At 40.6% G+C, this 15,758-nt stretch overlaps 1 protein-coding gene across 5 annotated transcripts; it reads right to left on the bottom strand.

Annotated features, from left to right (window-relative positions):
• Positions 1 to 1,089: 1,089 nt before the first annotated feature.
• ANGEL1 (angel homolog 1) lies at positions 1,090 to 15,540 on the bottom strand. Of its 5 annotated transcripts, none has more exons than XM_039351648.1 (10): positions 15,466 to 15,540; positions 11,755 to 12,363; positions 10,185 to 10,405; positions 8,180 to 8,249; positions 7,386 to 7,819; positions 6,244 to 6,370; positions 5,708 to 5,818; positions 4,305 to 4,374; positions 2,877 to 3,040; positions 1,090 to 1,947 (listed from the first exon to the last, which is right to left on the bottom strand). In XM_039351648.1, exons 2-10 carry the CDS (start codon positions 12,134 to 12,136, stop codon positions 1,787 to 1,789), a joined length of 1,740 nt encoding a protein of 579 aa, XP_039207582.1. In that variant the 5' UTR covers positions 12,137 to 12,363; positions 15,466 to 15,540; the 3' UTR covers positions 1,090 to 1,786. The 5 variants fall into 5 exon arrangements, with proteins under 5 accessions (XP_039207582.1, XP_039207580.1, XP_039207583.1 ...); XM_039351646.1 differs by lacking the exon at positions 15,466 to 15,540 and adding an exon at positions 14,114 to 15,060; XM_039351649.1 differs by lacking the exon at positions 15,466 to 15,540 and adding an exon at positions 14,458 to 15,058.
• Between the last annotated feature and the right edge of the window lie 218 nt (positions 15,541 to 15,758).

Below are 15,758 nucleotides of genomic sequence, written 5' to 3'. Positions count from 1 at the left end.
CTGCTTCAGGCCTTTGGTGTGTTCACTAAGAAAAGTTCCTTGTCTCTTACGATAATCTGCATTTTGATGCAGTCTTGAAATTGCATGTGGCTCATAAGCTATTTATTTCTTCTCTAAGATGAACATTTATATACCTATATACTTATCAAGGGCTTGTAAAGAACATCAGGATCCCCCAATTATATAACTAAGTGAAAAACATGGTACCTGAAGTAGTTGTGTAATAAGGTTCAATCTTACCTCCTGTAGCTTGAGACTACATGCAAATAATTACAGATCTGGAATTCTAACCTAAAATTTTTCAGATCAACCAGCAGAAGAGCACAAAAATCAACAAAATGCAGCTAAGAATCTTAGTAAGAAATATAATGAATACTTTTTCCAACTGAAAAACTTAATAAGACTCTTATAATTACTAGAAATGTATCTGCAGAGCCTAATTTTCTTTCTTTCTGTTCCTGTAAGAGAAAGAATCTGAAAATTAGGCATTATTATATTGTAGTGAGCTCCTGAGCAAGGGCCAGTGTTCATCTTTTCTAACATCTTTGTCTAGCAACACATTCTACGCGTAACCTGCAACATTCACCAGAGGGCGTTACCGAAGCTTCACACAAAAGTGCTTCGGTTCACTCTTTTTCCAGACTCAACCGACTAAATTTACAACTTTTCTGAAATTAGAAAAAATGATTTATTTTTCTTTCAAAGAAAATATTTAAAATACTGAAAGCTCCCAAGGCATTTTGTCCAATACAATGTTGCTCACAGCCTGCACATAGCTGTAATAAATTTTCTATATATTGAGAATGAGAGTTATTTACAGACCAGCTTTACTCTGAATCACATTTTTTCTAACAATCTGTTAACATGCTTTTTAAAAACTGAGCAGCAACTGTCAGGCCCACTTCTAGTTCCCAACAACATGACTTCCATTTAAAAAAAAAAAAAAAAGCACCTATCATTTTCTATCAGTTTTGGCAGTCCTTATTTGCAACTCTAGTTGTCACCAGAGACAGCAAAAAACGTCCCAAAGTAGTGAATCAATGTATAAAAAGCCTCTTGAAGAACCTGACAATAAAACGCAATGTTCTCAGAGCAGAAAATGAAATTAATTTTTAATCTTAAGAGTTTTCAAGAAGCTTTGTTGACATGGAAACAAATTAAATTGCAAGGAAAATCTTTATGGGAAAATTTCTGTGTAGCCAGGGGACGCCAGCTGAATTAATTCCATTACCAAACAGACAAGAGGGACACGCCAGTCAACAAGCATTTACCTGTGGAAACAGGATCATCAGAAGCAATAGCTCACCAGCTCTCAAAAAGTTAAAATCACTCCACCAACCATCACTCTGGTTTGAGTGCAATAATAAACAGTATAGAGATCTCTTGCTACCTGCAGCACAAAGCAAGTATTTGTGTGTTTGTGTGTGTAGCCCACATGAAGACTCCGTTCAGATTTTTGCTGTGCTCCGCGACACGCCCTGCTAACTGATGGTGTGTGAGCATACTTTCAAACCAGAGAACAAATTTAAGATGGTGCAGTAGCCAGACTATAGGCAGACATAAAATGGCAGTGAAGCTTAGACTAAGATTACAGAATTCTAGAGTAAACCAAATCATTATTTCCTCTTGAAAAAAGGGAGAAAAGAACAAGGACATCTCAAAAATAGGAAAGGGGGGAGGGTGGGGAAGATCCTTTTTTTTCTTTTCGTTCGCTGATGCAAACTTCAGTGGCATGATTTTCTCATTCAGGCCAACTCTAAGAGAGTCCTGAAGATCTGGCACATGATTAGAAGTCAGAAATCTCTAGCCCAAAACTGGCCAGCAGACAAAGATGATCAGATGAACAGAAAGGATTTGGCAAGCCATTTGCTGACCAAAGGATGTCTTCAGAGAGAAGGGAGAGGCGGCCAAGCAGCTTTAGGGCTCCATCTTGGAACATCTTGCGATCTAAATGCAAAACAGAATGAAAACTATGAACAGAGGTCCGTAAAGTAAAGTTGTAATCGAGCTATCAGACGATAAAAGCAATGCAGATAGAGATACAAACAACAGCCACAGCAATGTAAGAAATATTTACAATAGATACATTTCTAAGTCCAGATATTCACCAGGCCCCTTGATATTCTTTTCTATGTTTTTGTTTAAATTTGACATGATCAGGTGTCGGTGGCTGTTCTCAAATGTCCATATAACTCATTTTAAGCATTCAGAAAAATGTGGGGAGTGAAACAAATGAGGGAAGTTACACAATAAGAATCTGTTTCCAGTCATCCTATATATGTATGTCAATTTCTTGGCTTCCATGCTGCTAAATTTAAACATTGTTTTCAATTCACTCATCAAGTTAGACCTCAAATGAATGGAAGAATGAACAACTCATTGCTCAGAAATAATCATCAACATTTCTTCCCAGAATAAATTAAGGAAAGGCAGGGATTAGTATTTGACATGGAACAAATATCCATTTCTGTAGGAAAATCAGTTTCTGTTCACAAAACTGAACAATTTCTCTTTCCTTGTGAAGTTCTCTCACTTCACCTCACAGCATTTGCACCGGTAAATTCTTCCTGTCTTAAACAGACTTTATGGATTTGGGAAAAGAGAACACAAGAGAGAAGGAGAACAAGAGAAAGCTCCAATGCAGAAATAGATATTCATATAATTTTGAACACACCCCATACACTTCTGACAATCATTAAAGAAAAGCCACAAGAAGCAGAAAAGATACATAATCGGAACCATTGTTTTAAAGCTGAACTTACAGAACTTGTCGCTATATAAACCGATACACTTAATGGTCCACTGTAGAAATCTGACAAATCAACAAAGATTATCAGAAAATACATATGCTTGCTGGAAGAAAGATGCCTACTCACATTCTTCCTGATCATTCTTGATTGGCATTGCTGAGTAAAATATATAATCCACAGTGGCTCCCACTCCCATTGGCATGGTTGTAATCTCTTGGCAACCTCTCTCAGGCAGGAAGTGGTTGTAAGCTGAGGTTAGGTTGAGGCTATGGTGAATACTGCCTGGATACCTATGACCAGGAAAGAAATTCCACCCCCAAAACAAAAGAGGGAGGGGCAGATGCCATTTAACAACAGGACTAGAAGCAAGAAAAGCAAACTAAGCTAGCATTCATTCAGAAATTTATTCAAAAGTTGTATGCCAAGAACTGATGATTATTTGGGACACAGCTTATGAAAAAGAGGAGGTCTATCTTTTCTCTCTTTCTGCACTCCCAACAAAATCATTTGAAGCTTTGTGAGACAGGCAACATTCCCCATTTCCAGTAGCTTCTTTAACTGTTGCTGAAGGCTTATGTTGTTTTCAGGCTAATTACAGTCAAAGAAACCATGCAAAGGACAAATATAATATATTGCAGCATTTCCATCCACAAATGCAAAGTTGCAGACTGCTCCAGGAGAGCATACTGAGAAATGACTCTAATATGGCATTATCAACCAAAGCAACTCTTCGCCCCAGGATTAGATTGTGATGGAAAGTGCTCTGAAAATGAAGGGCACATTTCTTTAGGATTAGCCATAATGCCAAATGTTGCCAACTGTTCAAAAATAACAAATGTCAAAAGAAAATCTGAGAATATTTATAACAATCCTCAGAGTAAAAAAATTATCTGGAACCTTATTGATACCACATACAAAAGCAACAAAAAGCAGTACCTCGTTCTAGAAAATCTCATTATATGACTTTCAACAGTTCGTTTAGTGACTGAAGTTACAACAGCACTGAAAAAAATTACTTATGACCATTTTTCACCATTTTAATGACCGCTGCAGCATCCCCATGGTCCCATGATTTCCATTTGGTGCTTGACCGCTGACTCACATTTATGACAGTTGCAGTGTCTCGGGGTCACATGATCACCTTTGGTCACCTTCTGACAAGCAAAGTCAGTGGGGAAGCCAGATTCATTTAACAACCGTGTCACTAATTTAATAACTGCAGTGATTCATTTAACAAAGGTGGCAAAAGTAGTAAAATGGGACAAAACTCCCTTAACAAATTTCTCACTTAGCAACATAAATTCTGGGCTCAATTGTGGTCATATGTTGAGGACTACCTGTGGTTTCAATATACACACCCTATTCTGAGTCACGTAATCAAGAGATTCTTCACTTTCTTAGCCTTCCTCTGGTTATATAATCACAGACACTTGACGAAACGTCTGCCTTAATCTCACTTGGACAAGCAGTCTTTCATTTTTATTGCAGCCTTCCCCAATCTGATAGTCCCAGGTGTGCTTGAATCTCAAAATCCCAACCCAGCATACAGATTACCTTGAACAAACCAGTTCTGGATCAGAGTTGTTCTCTACAGTGAGGTCTTTAGGCCAATATGCAGGACGGTCTGCAATGCACAAAACAAAAGCAAAACACTTGATCAAACACACCACCCGGTTTGCAATATTTGACTCCAACAGACATAACAAAACCAGCTGCCCCCAACATCCTATAGCAAAATACACCAAAGGCCAAGACTCAAGAGTTTAGTTTCAATATTCTATGCAAACTACCATCTTTTTACACAACAGCCTGGAATAACTTCCACAGCTTTCTGAATAAATTCAAGGACTAACACATGTCAAGTTAAAAATGGGTTTGCCTATTTTGACTCTGTCATGGCTGCATAACATTTGTGCAGACATGAAACAGAAAACAAAAATTAAGGCCCAAGAAAGAAAGAACACTAGCATTTTTTAAATTAAGATATGATTCAGAACAAACAGTGTTCTGAAGCCAAACAGTGATGGCTTCAGGAATTCTTCCCAACTATTAGGTGCAGCCATGGAAGGTGCCTACATTTTCTTCTGTGTAGTGAAGTAGCATGTTGCATCTGTGAGAGGTGCATGTGTGCACACTTTCACTTTGCCCCCAGGTATTAATCAAGTTGCATGCATACATGTTGCCTGCATGTTTGTGTCTGTAAAGATCTAATCAGGGGAGGTGCCTATTCATCCTGTCTGCCCTCTTCTTACGTTGTGTCTATCGGCACTGAGACACACAGGGCAGGCAGCACGCTAAGTCGTGTGATCAAGAATGCTTAAGAATAGAAGAGTCAGCAGCATTCCAACCCAATGCCAAACTCTTTTTGCCACGTGGATGCAATGGGAAATTTTTTTTTTCTCCCCATAGTCCCTGGCCAGATCCAGCACATTTATAACCTCTGACAGTTTCTCCATTCAAATCCTGCGGTGTTCAGTTTTGATCGTGCGGTGTTCAGTTTTCAGAAAGTTATATCATTGGTGAGCAGCATTCTGATTCCTTTACACACAGTAATTTCTTTCCAGCTTCAACTTCATAGGGCATAACCACAGATTTAATCATAAAACATGAAAGGTCAGTTTATTACCTCAATGAATTATTCCAAAGCTCCCCACAAACTGCAGAACTCATTGATGCTCTTCTGATTGCTATGAAAATCAAGCAAGACCATGCTGGATATTCTTCCCTACCAGGGGTCTCCCAATATGGATTCTCATACTATTAATACCATCAAGTATAGGCAATAATGCCCAGGAATTATGGAGTATAAAATCCAATACTTCCAGCACCATGTTGGGAAAGGCTGCTTTAACCCCACTTACAAACCCTTCTGTAGCATCTTGTTAAACATTAAACATTTTCTGCAGTGAGGTATATTATTGCTGACAGAGGTAAAATCAGGGAAGAATCTTGGATACCTGGCACAGCATCTGTCACACCTTCCAACAGGATCAAGTCTGCAGGTCGCTCACAGGCAACATCACAGTAACGGAACTGAAGCAGGAAGTCACGACTGTATTTAAGTCTGTCTGCAGACGAAAAGCAGACCCAAAAGAAAAAAATTAGAATGGTTAGTGTGTGCAAACTTGTTATTTGTAATCTAATTTCCAGCTAATAGTTGTTAAAATGAAGCTGCGTGTCTCCATGCATCCATGCAGATACAATTTCAAATACTAAGAACTCATAAACAAAAAAACCTGAACCATTGTACAACCCTGGAAAATCATTAATTGTTCGTTCCCACATAACCACCGATCCTGTTTACTCAATGAATTTACAACTGTCATTGAATAGTGCACATGTAGGTAAATAATTCTTTAAACAAAACAAGGAACCCCAGAGACTGAAAAGCCTGTCATTCTGAGGACTCACACTGAAAAGAAGGTGTCCCTTTCTGAACATACATTACTGAAAAGCACAAGACCTACGATTTCAATTTTGCCATGAGATTCACCTGACTTCTTGCTTTGACAAAGAGTGATATATTGGCAGTCATCTGTTATACCCAGGCAGCCAGGCCACAGAGGAAACAGCAATTTCCGTTGGTGTGGGTTCTGACAGAATTCCTCCTGTCCAGACACCTTTGTAGGCAGAAGAAGAACAAGAAAGAACAGAACACAAAATACCCACCAAGTGTTTTGAGAAAAATAATCCAAAGTTCTAAAAATCTAGAATAACCACATGAAATTCAGAAAGCCGGAACCCTAATTTAAAATAGTGTTTGTCAACCATAACTGTGTGGATTTCAATTTCCAGGCTAAGTGGGGAATTCTGGGGGCTGAAATCCATACATCTTAAAGTTGCCCAGGTTGAGATACACTGATCTAGAATATAAATGCAAGAATACTAGGGAAGCATTTGCATTAACAAGCAAATTAGTATCTACTACAGCAGGGGTTCTCAACCTTGGCAACTTTAAGACTTGTGGACTTCAACTCCCAGAATTCTGGGAGTTGAAGTCCACAAGTCTTAAAGTTGCCAAGGTTGAGAACCCCTGTACTACAGAGAAAGAACTCCTCACCCTACCCCAAACTCTAGAGTTTTCCTAAATAAAGACTTTGGAAATCAAGCTGAGCAAGACATTCCAAGAGTTCAAATCTTCCTGTTTTCTGCTAATGTAGTAGTGTAGCAGGATTTCAGAAGTATATTTATGTTTTATTTTAATTGCTTATAATTTTGTAAAAGGCAACCTTTCAGCCATGAGGAACACATGGCCATAAGTTCTCTCCAGCAACAGATTTCTCTTTTTTACCCTGCAGAGAGGAACTGCACTTCTATCACACTTCCCAGCAGTGACTTTGTAGGCATAAGAGGACTGGGAAGCAGGGGAGGGAGGCTGCATAGGAAGTCAATTTCTGCCACAACAGCATCCCAATATTTAAATATCTGGCTGGCTATTAGTTGAAAATAGCACTTTCTGCCACAACATTATTACAAATGGCCTCTACAGTAACCAGGTCAGTTTAAATAAATGAACTAAGCCTGAAAAAATGCTGTGTTGGAGAGAAAAGCAAACAAGATACTTAGGAGGTGCTAGAAACCATAAAACTATTTAAGAGCTAAACCAAGACTACCTGATATCTTTCTTTTGCTTACCTTCCAGGCTGGCATTCCATGATAGTACAACTGGCCATTCCGGATGAACTTATATAGCGGTGAGTCAGGCACAGAGTTCATGTCCCCACATAAGATGATGGGGCAGTAACTGCCATCAGCCAGTTTTGCGGTTTTGTCAATCTCTGCCAAGAGCAGAGACATCTGGGCCAGTTTGATGTCTCCCCGACGGGGACTATATAATATATGAGTGTTTGCCACGCACAAAGGGCTGATTGCCTTCTCTCCCAGGTTTTCTGTTAATAAGGGCTGTAGTAGTAACACCAGGCCCACATTGTCCCTGCTGAGGATATCCAAACCAGGCCGGAAGTATTCAACAGGGCTAGCACTGATCAGTTGGAATTTATTCTGCTTGTAACAGATTGCACAACCATCTGTCTTTCTTCCTGTCCGCCGCTTGTAGATACAGGTAAAGCCTAGCCAAATGACAAAAGCTTCTTGTTACATATGCCTCTTATGTCTAGTTTGATCTTTGAGATGAAGAAGGCACCGCTCATCTTGGCTCAACTCAATTCAGAAGGTAATGCATGGGAAAGGAGAAGCAAAACAAAGCTCAGTACACCCTCCCTTCCAAAACCTGATTATGCACTGGAGCTTCAAAGGCATCCATGAAGCTCCAACTTCCCCCAAACCATGTTGACTATCAAAAGTAAAGCCAATCATCCCAAAACATTGATGGCTGTTAAACACCGAGTAAGAGGCATTTTTACTGATCCTGGTTGGAGCATCAAGAAGCATATTCTTGAGCTAAGCTCACTATCAGAAGGAAGTTTTACCCATCATTATCAGCGTTGGCTCCAACTGCTCCCAATAATGATTCTCTTGAACTTCTTGGAGACAGAGAATCTAGAAGAAAATATCTATAATAAGTTATGTCATAGCTTTCTAAGGCAGAACAAATAAATTATTTTACACTACCTACATTTCACTTCTCCCAAATTTATTCTCCTCCCTAATTACATTTGCCATAAAAGGAAAAATACAGATAGTCCTTGGTTAACTATAAGAATTGGACTGGAGTTGCCGGAAAGCGATGAGGTTGTAAGGCCACTTGACTACACCATTTAGTAGTGGAAATCCTAGCATTTCTGGTTGCTTTTGTTAAGCGAATCCCACACTGACTTTAAGTAAAGACATCATGGGATCACCATTTGCAACTTACTATTAGCTTCCCCGTTGACTCTGTATGTGAGAAGCCAGCAAAGAGGTCACAAATGGCAATCACACAATAGCAGGGATGGCTAGAACTTCAAGATGGTACCAGTCATAAGTACCACTTGTTCAGCACTATCATAAATTTGAATGGTAACTAAACAAGTGGTTGTTAAAGGAGGGCCACCTACGTAGCAGATTTTGTGATTGTACGGAATTGTATATTGTCCCTAATTACCTTAAAAATACGAATTCCAGGTATGTTCATATTAACAGTAGAAAGACAACAACCTCCAGGATAAATGTAAAAAACAACTGTTTATTAGCTAAGCTTTCAATGGTCCCCTGCCGACGTCATCTGAGTAAAAAACCAGAGATTTGAAAGTATATTTAAGTGAAAACAGAAAGTGAAAAGTGTTAAAGAAGCATGAGATTCAACAGCCATGATCACAGTTATAAATATGTAATGGTAGGTGGGAAAGAACTTGGGAGGTGTGGTGAAGAGATGCTAGCTAAGGAGCAGTCAGATAATACACAGCCCAGCCCAGAGGTGCATAGTGGATGGAGCAAGAGGGACCCTCCCTAACTTATTGAACTGTAAAGATGACAGTGGGAGAATTTTACTTTCAGACTTTCATGATTCTGCTATTGTAGCTTTAAAATATAGTAGAATTAGTTTATCAAATTGTGTTTTCTATGTACTGGTAAGACTGACAGAATGATATTAGCTAAAAGGCTAAATAGTTCTCTCCCCCTCAAAAATTGACTCCTAATTATTCAGAAAAGATAGGCTTAAAGACAGATGACCCACAGACTTTGAGTGAGGAATGTTCTGAAGCTTTATTATAATGCAAGGCATAATGGGCCTTGCATTTCCTTTGCTTCCTCTTAGTACCAATGTAAATGCAAGTAGTCCTCACATCCCGACACTCATTCTTTGACTATTCGAAGTTGAGGCAACACTGAACAGGTGGTTCTCCAAGTTCCAGTCATGATAGTGTCCCTGTGGTCACGTCATCACAATTTGGGCATTTGGCAAACAGCTTACACTTATGATAGTTGCAGTGTCTTGTGATCATGCCATTTGTGACCATCTCTGCCAGCTTCCCACAAGTAAAGTCAATGGGGAAAACTGCAAGGAATGTTGCAAGTCATTCTAGTAGGTTCTACCAGCATTCCTACGCTTGCACTGTGCTGCATCCTCCATCCACTGGCCTTCCTCCATTTGTGTCCTGCTGCACCATCCCAGCCTTCCTGAACATACTACTTGCCACACCATCCATCCCCTGGCCATCTTGCCTCACACTGGACTACACCATCCATCTCCTCCAGCCTTCTTGCACTTGTGCATAGCCTGCACCGCGTGTCCTATGGCCTACCCGATCTCCCTGTGGTACCTATGCACTCCTTACCTAGGAGTCCTGTACCTCCTGCTTAATGACCTGTGTGTCTTGGAATTACAACAGCAACTGGCATTGCTGGGATTGTTATTGCTAAGTAATGATTCATGTGACATCATGCTTTATGATCGCATCACTGTGACAGCAGTCCTGATTCCAATTGCTGTTGTAATCTGAGGACTAACTACTTGTATACTCAAATACAACAAAGCCGCCAAGTTATACTCACATCAGGATCCCAGTGCTGGATCTCCTGTAAGAGATTTGCAAGACGATAGCTCCAGTTTAGGGTATCTGGATGGCAATGCATGTAAAGATGAGGGCACTGCTCAATCAGGTCCTGGGCCAGAATGTTGTAAGACATTACTCTGAATTCAAACAGAGACCCACTCTCTGGGTTCAGTTCTGGGTTGTAGGCAGAGAGATCTTCCCAGTCTCTCCACAAAATCTCTGTACAAAAGTAAAAAGTGCAAGACACTGTTTGGATCTATGCTGGAAATGTCTGTTTGTGGCTGACACCCTGTTGTCCTCGAGAGCAAAAAGCAATTGGAGGGAGGATTAACTTTAACTAGAATCTGAGCCTGTGCTTCACAGTAAATTACTAAGTCATAAAGGCTGGTTTAATACAAATGCATTCTTTGACTTTTCATCCTGAGCAACTCATGTACCTCCGATTTGGTTTGAGTTAGAATATCACCTGAATGAATGATAAGGACTGTGCTGCAACCCTCCTGCTTGATCCAGGACAAGGACTACAATTTTGTTGGTCATCCAGAGTTGTTGTTAAGAAGGGGCAGAACATTGATAAAATCCATCCATAAATAAATAAAATTACAGCTAAGACTTTCATTGAATTCATTTATGGCTATATTCTTTGGTTTATTCTAACCATAATTAGTCTGCATACTGCATTTGTATGATATATTTGAAAAGCTACACATGATGCCTTAGCTCATATCCTGTGACCCACAGAAAACTAGAGGGGAGAAGTATAAACTTCCATTTTTCAAGACAACAGTGTCAGTCTCTTATAATTATTTCATTTAAAAAGCTTTTTTTAAAAAAAAATTTTAAAGTTAAATGCACTATACAGTATTCTGATGTAACACCACCTATAATTTGACCTAAAGAGCAAAATTAGATGTAACATTAAGGCTACCTCTGTATTTAACCTAAATAAATTTTGCTGTACAACTGAGTAATTCTGATTCTTCCAGAGAATGAGAGAGTTTTCCTTTAGTAACACCACAGCACTCTGCAAACAAATGTGTTATACTTCACAAACATTTTTAGCGTGACAGACTACCAGCTTTTCTTCCAAAATTAAAAATATTCAGAAGTAAGCATTTGAGCAATATATTCAGAAATACCAAACTAGCCTCTGGATACTTCTCTGAACTGGATTCTACCATGGTGATTGTATTCCTCAAAAATGTTATTTTTGCCATTCCAGTCTGAAAGCAAGTATTTGAAAAGTTCCTGTCTATAGATTGTAACTGGGTATTCTTTTTGAACATAAGTAATGCAGTGGATTAAATTAGTATGTATTATTTGTACGTTTTTACTAGTTATTATACATATTTTTGTCCTTATTACTGCTCACAGTGTGTAATATCTCTAACAGTCAAAGGAATTTAGAAGATTCAGCAGATACCTTGAAGGAATTCAAAGAAAGGTAAGTGAGGTATTTCCACAATATCTAACATAACTAATATTCATACATCAAGTCACATTGTAATAGTAACTCTGCTCTTATCCAGTAAAGTCAAAGTCACCCAATGAAATGCATTAGTACTCACCATGATAAGGTATCTCTAGGGGAAGTGGCTGAAATTGACCTGCATCTGCAAAAGGCCACATTACTGCCTCAGCTGATATCACATCATTCTCCTGGGCAGGACTCCAGGCTAGCACAGCAGGATCTTCAATCCATACTTCGGTGGACAAAGAAGCATCCACATCTGGAAGATCACCCTCTGTCCGTACTGCTGCCCATGGAGCATTGACTTCCACATCCTCTTTTTCCTGTGTTAGTGAGCTTGCCAAGGTAGGTTCTACAAATTCCTGTAGCCCAGAAGATTCCTCAGTGGGGACCCCTTGCAGCAGCAGCAGCTGCTGTTCCTCTTCCTTCTCTTGGTCATTAGACTGTGGTGAGACAATCAAGTTGCTTAAGCTTGTCATCAGTAGCTCTGGGCCTTCTTGCCACTCCACAGCCGAAATGGCCGATACTTCGTGCAGTTCTGAAGCCCTCTCATTAGTGCAACCTCCCCCAGCCCCCTTCTCCAGCCACTGCTGCAGCAGGGCTTGCTTCTCCTCCAAGCTCGGCTTCCCACCAATTGGACCAGAAAGGCCGTCTATAGATGTGCTCTTTGGCAGAAGCGCGTTCTTTCGACAGTTAAAGAAAGCATCTGTCAAAAATATGGACATATGTTCACTTTAGAAACAACTCGCGTCAGGGTAGTAAAATTAACTGCAATAATGCCTTTAACAATTCACAAACAGCAACACATTCTGGCACAGGACAAATCACTGTTTTCTAAATCAGGGATTTCCAACCTCTCTGGGAGAGTGAGGAAGATTCAAATTGTGGGTACATTCACAAAGTGGTTGATTGGTGGCAAGGGCCAAAGACCCATTACAGGAAGGCAAGCAAAGCCCTGGATTGCACTCATTCATCATTTCATTTCATACATGATATTTATTATTAGTTTCTAAAAGAAGTATCTGGGATCTATATGGAGTCCAGAGGCATTTTACAAAAGATAGGTTATGTTTGAGAGTAGTGTTATCCTTCTCATCCAGGTTTTTTAAAAAAAAAAAAAAAAAAAAAACAGAATTCACAAAAAAATGAAGATTGAGTAGGACATGAATTCTGAAAAGCACAAAGAAATGTGTTGGTGAGTATGTTGTTGCTTTTGGAATCAAAATAGGGAGCCAGGATCTATAACAATTGTGCATGATGTAAGTTTCACATAGGACTTTGAATATTTGGGTTTAGCAATATCAACATTTTATGATTCAGCTGAATTTGAAATCAGTCAGTAAACAAGAAGTGCTTACTGACAAGCCTAACTTTTCTATTCTTGATTCAAATAAAAGCAAATTAACTGACATTAATTTCAAAAATTAGTTGACCAGCTGAATAAGCACTGTAGAAACAAAGACCCAAACTTAAGTAAAACTAAGGTTTTACTTTGTAAACACGATTAGAAGAAATGAGACAGAATAAAGTTATACACAGAGTTTTAAGCATGTTATTTAGGACTGAGGGTCTGAAATTTGATATAGTGCAGTCTCAAAACCATCCTGATTATTAGAAAGTAAGTAACTTTAAAATCAATGGGCCATTTCTACATCTCACAACAGGGCAATGAGGCCACAAAAAGAAATTGAAATGTGGCACATGCAGTCCAAGGCATGTTGATAATCAAAATCGCAGATTTGATAGGAAAAAACCCTAACTGAATGAATACTTGTGAAATTAAAAACGTTGGCAACGCCTGCTCTTACATCCTCTCCCTTCCAATTGAACAGCAGGGAAAATAAAACTGATCTACCTCATAAGGTTGCAAGAAAATAATGCAAGTAAATTCTCGTGTAAAAGTCAATCATTAGCAAAACAAGCAAAGTTGTTTCCGGTCCAACGATCCAACCTGCCCAAGTGCCGTATTTATTTTTCACACACACTCCTAGCCTCCTCTTGTTCCAACCATTTGCCTTTTCTTACAGATTTTAAAACACAGTATAATTTCCAGGACCCATTTCAGTGTTGATCTCAGTTACAAGCAATCTCACGGCCACCTCTGTCCCGCTGTTTTGATCCTCCGAGGGGAGAAACTTCACCAGCACGCCGGAAGGCGGGACGGGGAGGGGGCGGCAAGGGCCAATGAAACCCCGGCTCCCAGCGCTGGGCGGAGACGGGCAGCGCAAGTGGGATACTCCTCCCGGGCGTCCTTTTCGCCGTTGGGCCAGTTGCCCGGCGAAGGCCGGGACCTGGCACACGAGCGAGAAGCCTCGGCGAGGCGGCGGCAGCCCAGCAGCCATGCCCTTTGCCTGATTGGACGCCCTGTCCCATCCCGCCCTGAGAGAGGAGCGACGGTCAGCCTGCTTCGCCCGAGTGGTGGTGTGGGGACGAGTCCGAAGGGGGGAGGCGGTTACCTTGGAAAGCCTGCAGGAGCCGCGACAGGGGCAGCAGGACGTAACAGAGGATCGTCCCGATCATCCCGCCAGCCCGCTCCTCCTTCCCCTCCCTCCCGGCCGCTAGCCAGCCACGCGGAAGGCTGGCTCCGCCTCGCCCAAACTCCCGGAGGTCGACGAGGGTGCTGCGGCAGGGCGGCTCTGCGCTTTCTCTCCGGGCTTAGGGGCTGGTGGGACCCAGGCCTTTCCCCCGAGCCAAGTGGAGTGGAAGTTTGCGCAGCCCCGCCCGCCTGCCTGCCTCCTTCCCCTCGATTCCACCGACTTGCAACGAGAAGCACGCAGGAAAGCCAAACCCCAAACCGCACCCCTTTCTAAGCGGGCCTTGTTACTCCCAGATTCGGCCCCTGCTGGGTAACCGCAGTCCCGCGGGCTGGAGTTGTCAGTTTAGCAGAAGAGCGAAGAGATCCGGATTTAAAGGGAGCTGCGGGGCTACCCGACCTCGCAGGACTGTCCCGCGGGCGATAAACAGCGGAGGGGGGGGGGATGTCAACTCCGTATGCCGCCCCTCCCCCTCCTTGAGTTGATTGAAGGGAAAACGAGATGGGTAGACTTCCCAAAGTTTGAAGAGGGTGATAGCGAACCATCTGCTTAACTATATAGGGTGACAGAATCAAGGGACCAATTCAACTTGCAATTTATACTTATTAAAAAAGGGTGTGTAAATCGGCAATTGGTACATTTGTTACATATTAGCAGAAAAAACCGCGGTGAGGGATAATCCCACTCTTAAGCACGGGTGCGGAAGACTTCGCTTCTTTGTTTGGCTGTCCAAATAGCTGTGTAGCAGTGCAAATTGGGGATTACCCATTATTTCATCATCTCAATATATTGATAGCAGTTTAAGTCAATATCTGAGAAGATTTCTTAAACTCTGAACTTCATGGACTCCCTGAACACTGAATTTCATTATTTTAAAATAAAGATGTTTTTATTTGCTTACTAGTTGCTAGTAATGTATATTGGTGTCACCTATTTAATTTTTTGTCTTCTGCCACCAATCAGAATAACTGTCAGTTTAAGGTATTAGTGCTAACAAAAAAGTACTATCTAGTCTTAACCTTTTAAAACCTAACATTTATGTTGGTCCAGTTCTTCTTTGGTTTTATTTTTACATACCAACATTCATAAACACATACACTTGACCCACAGGGAATGGTTTCACTAAATTTATCCCTGCGTTTGCTTCTTTCAGAATTACTCCAGTTGAATTGTCTACATAATTACTCCTCCCTAACACTGGCTCTAGTGGAGTTGATTCACATGTTTTTATGTAAAACAAATATCAAATTAGATGAAAAACTGGAAACTCTTACCTGCTGGCTATATCCAGTTAACAAACACCAGAATATCCTCAGACAGTTAGAATCATAGGGCAGCTCATATTCTACTGTTACTCAAAATAACTACAGGAGTGCACAATGTGGCAAACAACTCATCTTGAGATGACCAGGCTTAGGATTCACATAACCCATTTTTTAAATAACTACAATTGTTAAGGGGAGAATGGAAGCAGCATACAGCTTAATTCTCTTCTGTGTCTAGCATGGAAAAAGGGCTATTTTCTTATATATACCATATCCTTTTTTTTAGTGCTTTTGAGTAATTT

Source organism: Crotalus tigris, unplaced genomic scaffold (assembly GCF_016545835.1).
Source record: "Crotalus tigris isolate CLP2741 ecotype Arizona unplaced genomic scaffold, ASM1654583v1 scf7180000018371.15429387391:27106975, whole genome shotgun sequence".
Classification (NCBI taxonomy): Eukaryota; Metazoa; Chordata; class Lepidosauria; order Squamata; family Viperidae; genus Crotalus; species Crotalus tigris.
Note: the sequence above shows the minus strand (reverse complement) of the source record. Positions and strands in the feature narration are given on the sequence as shown.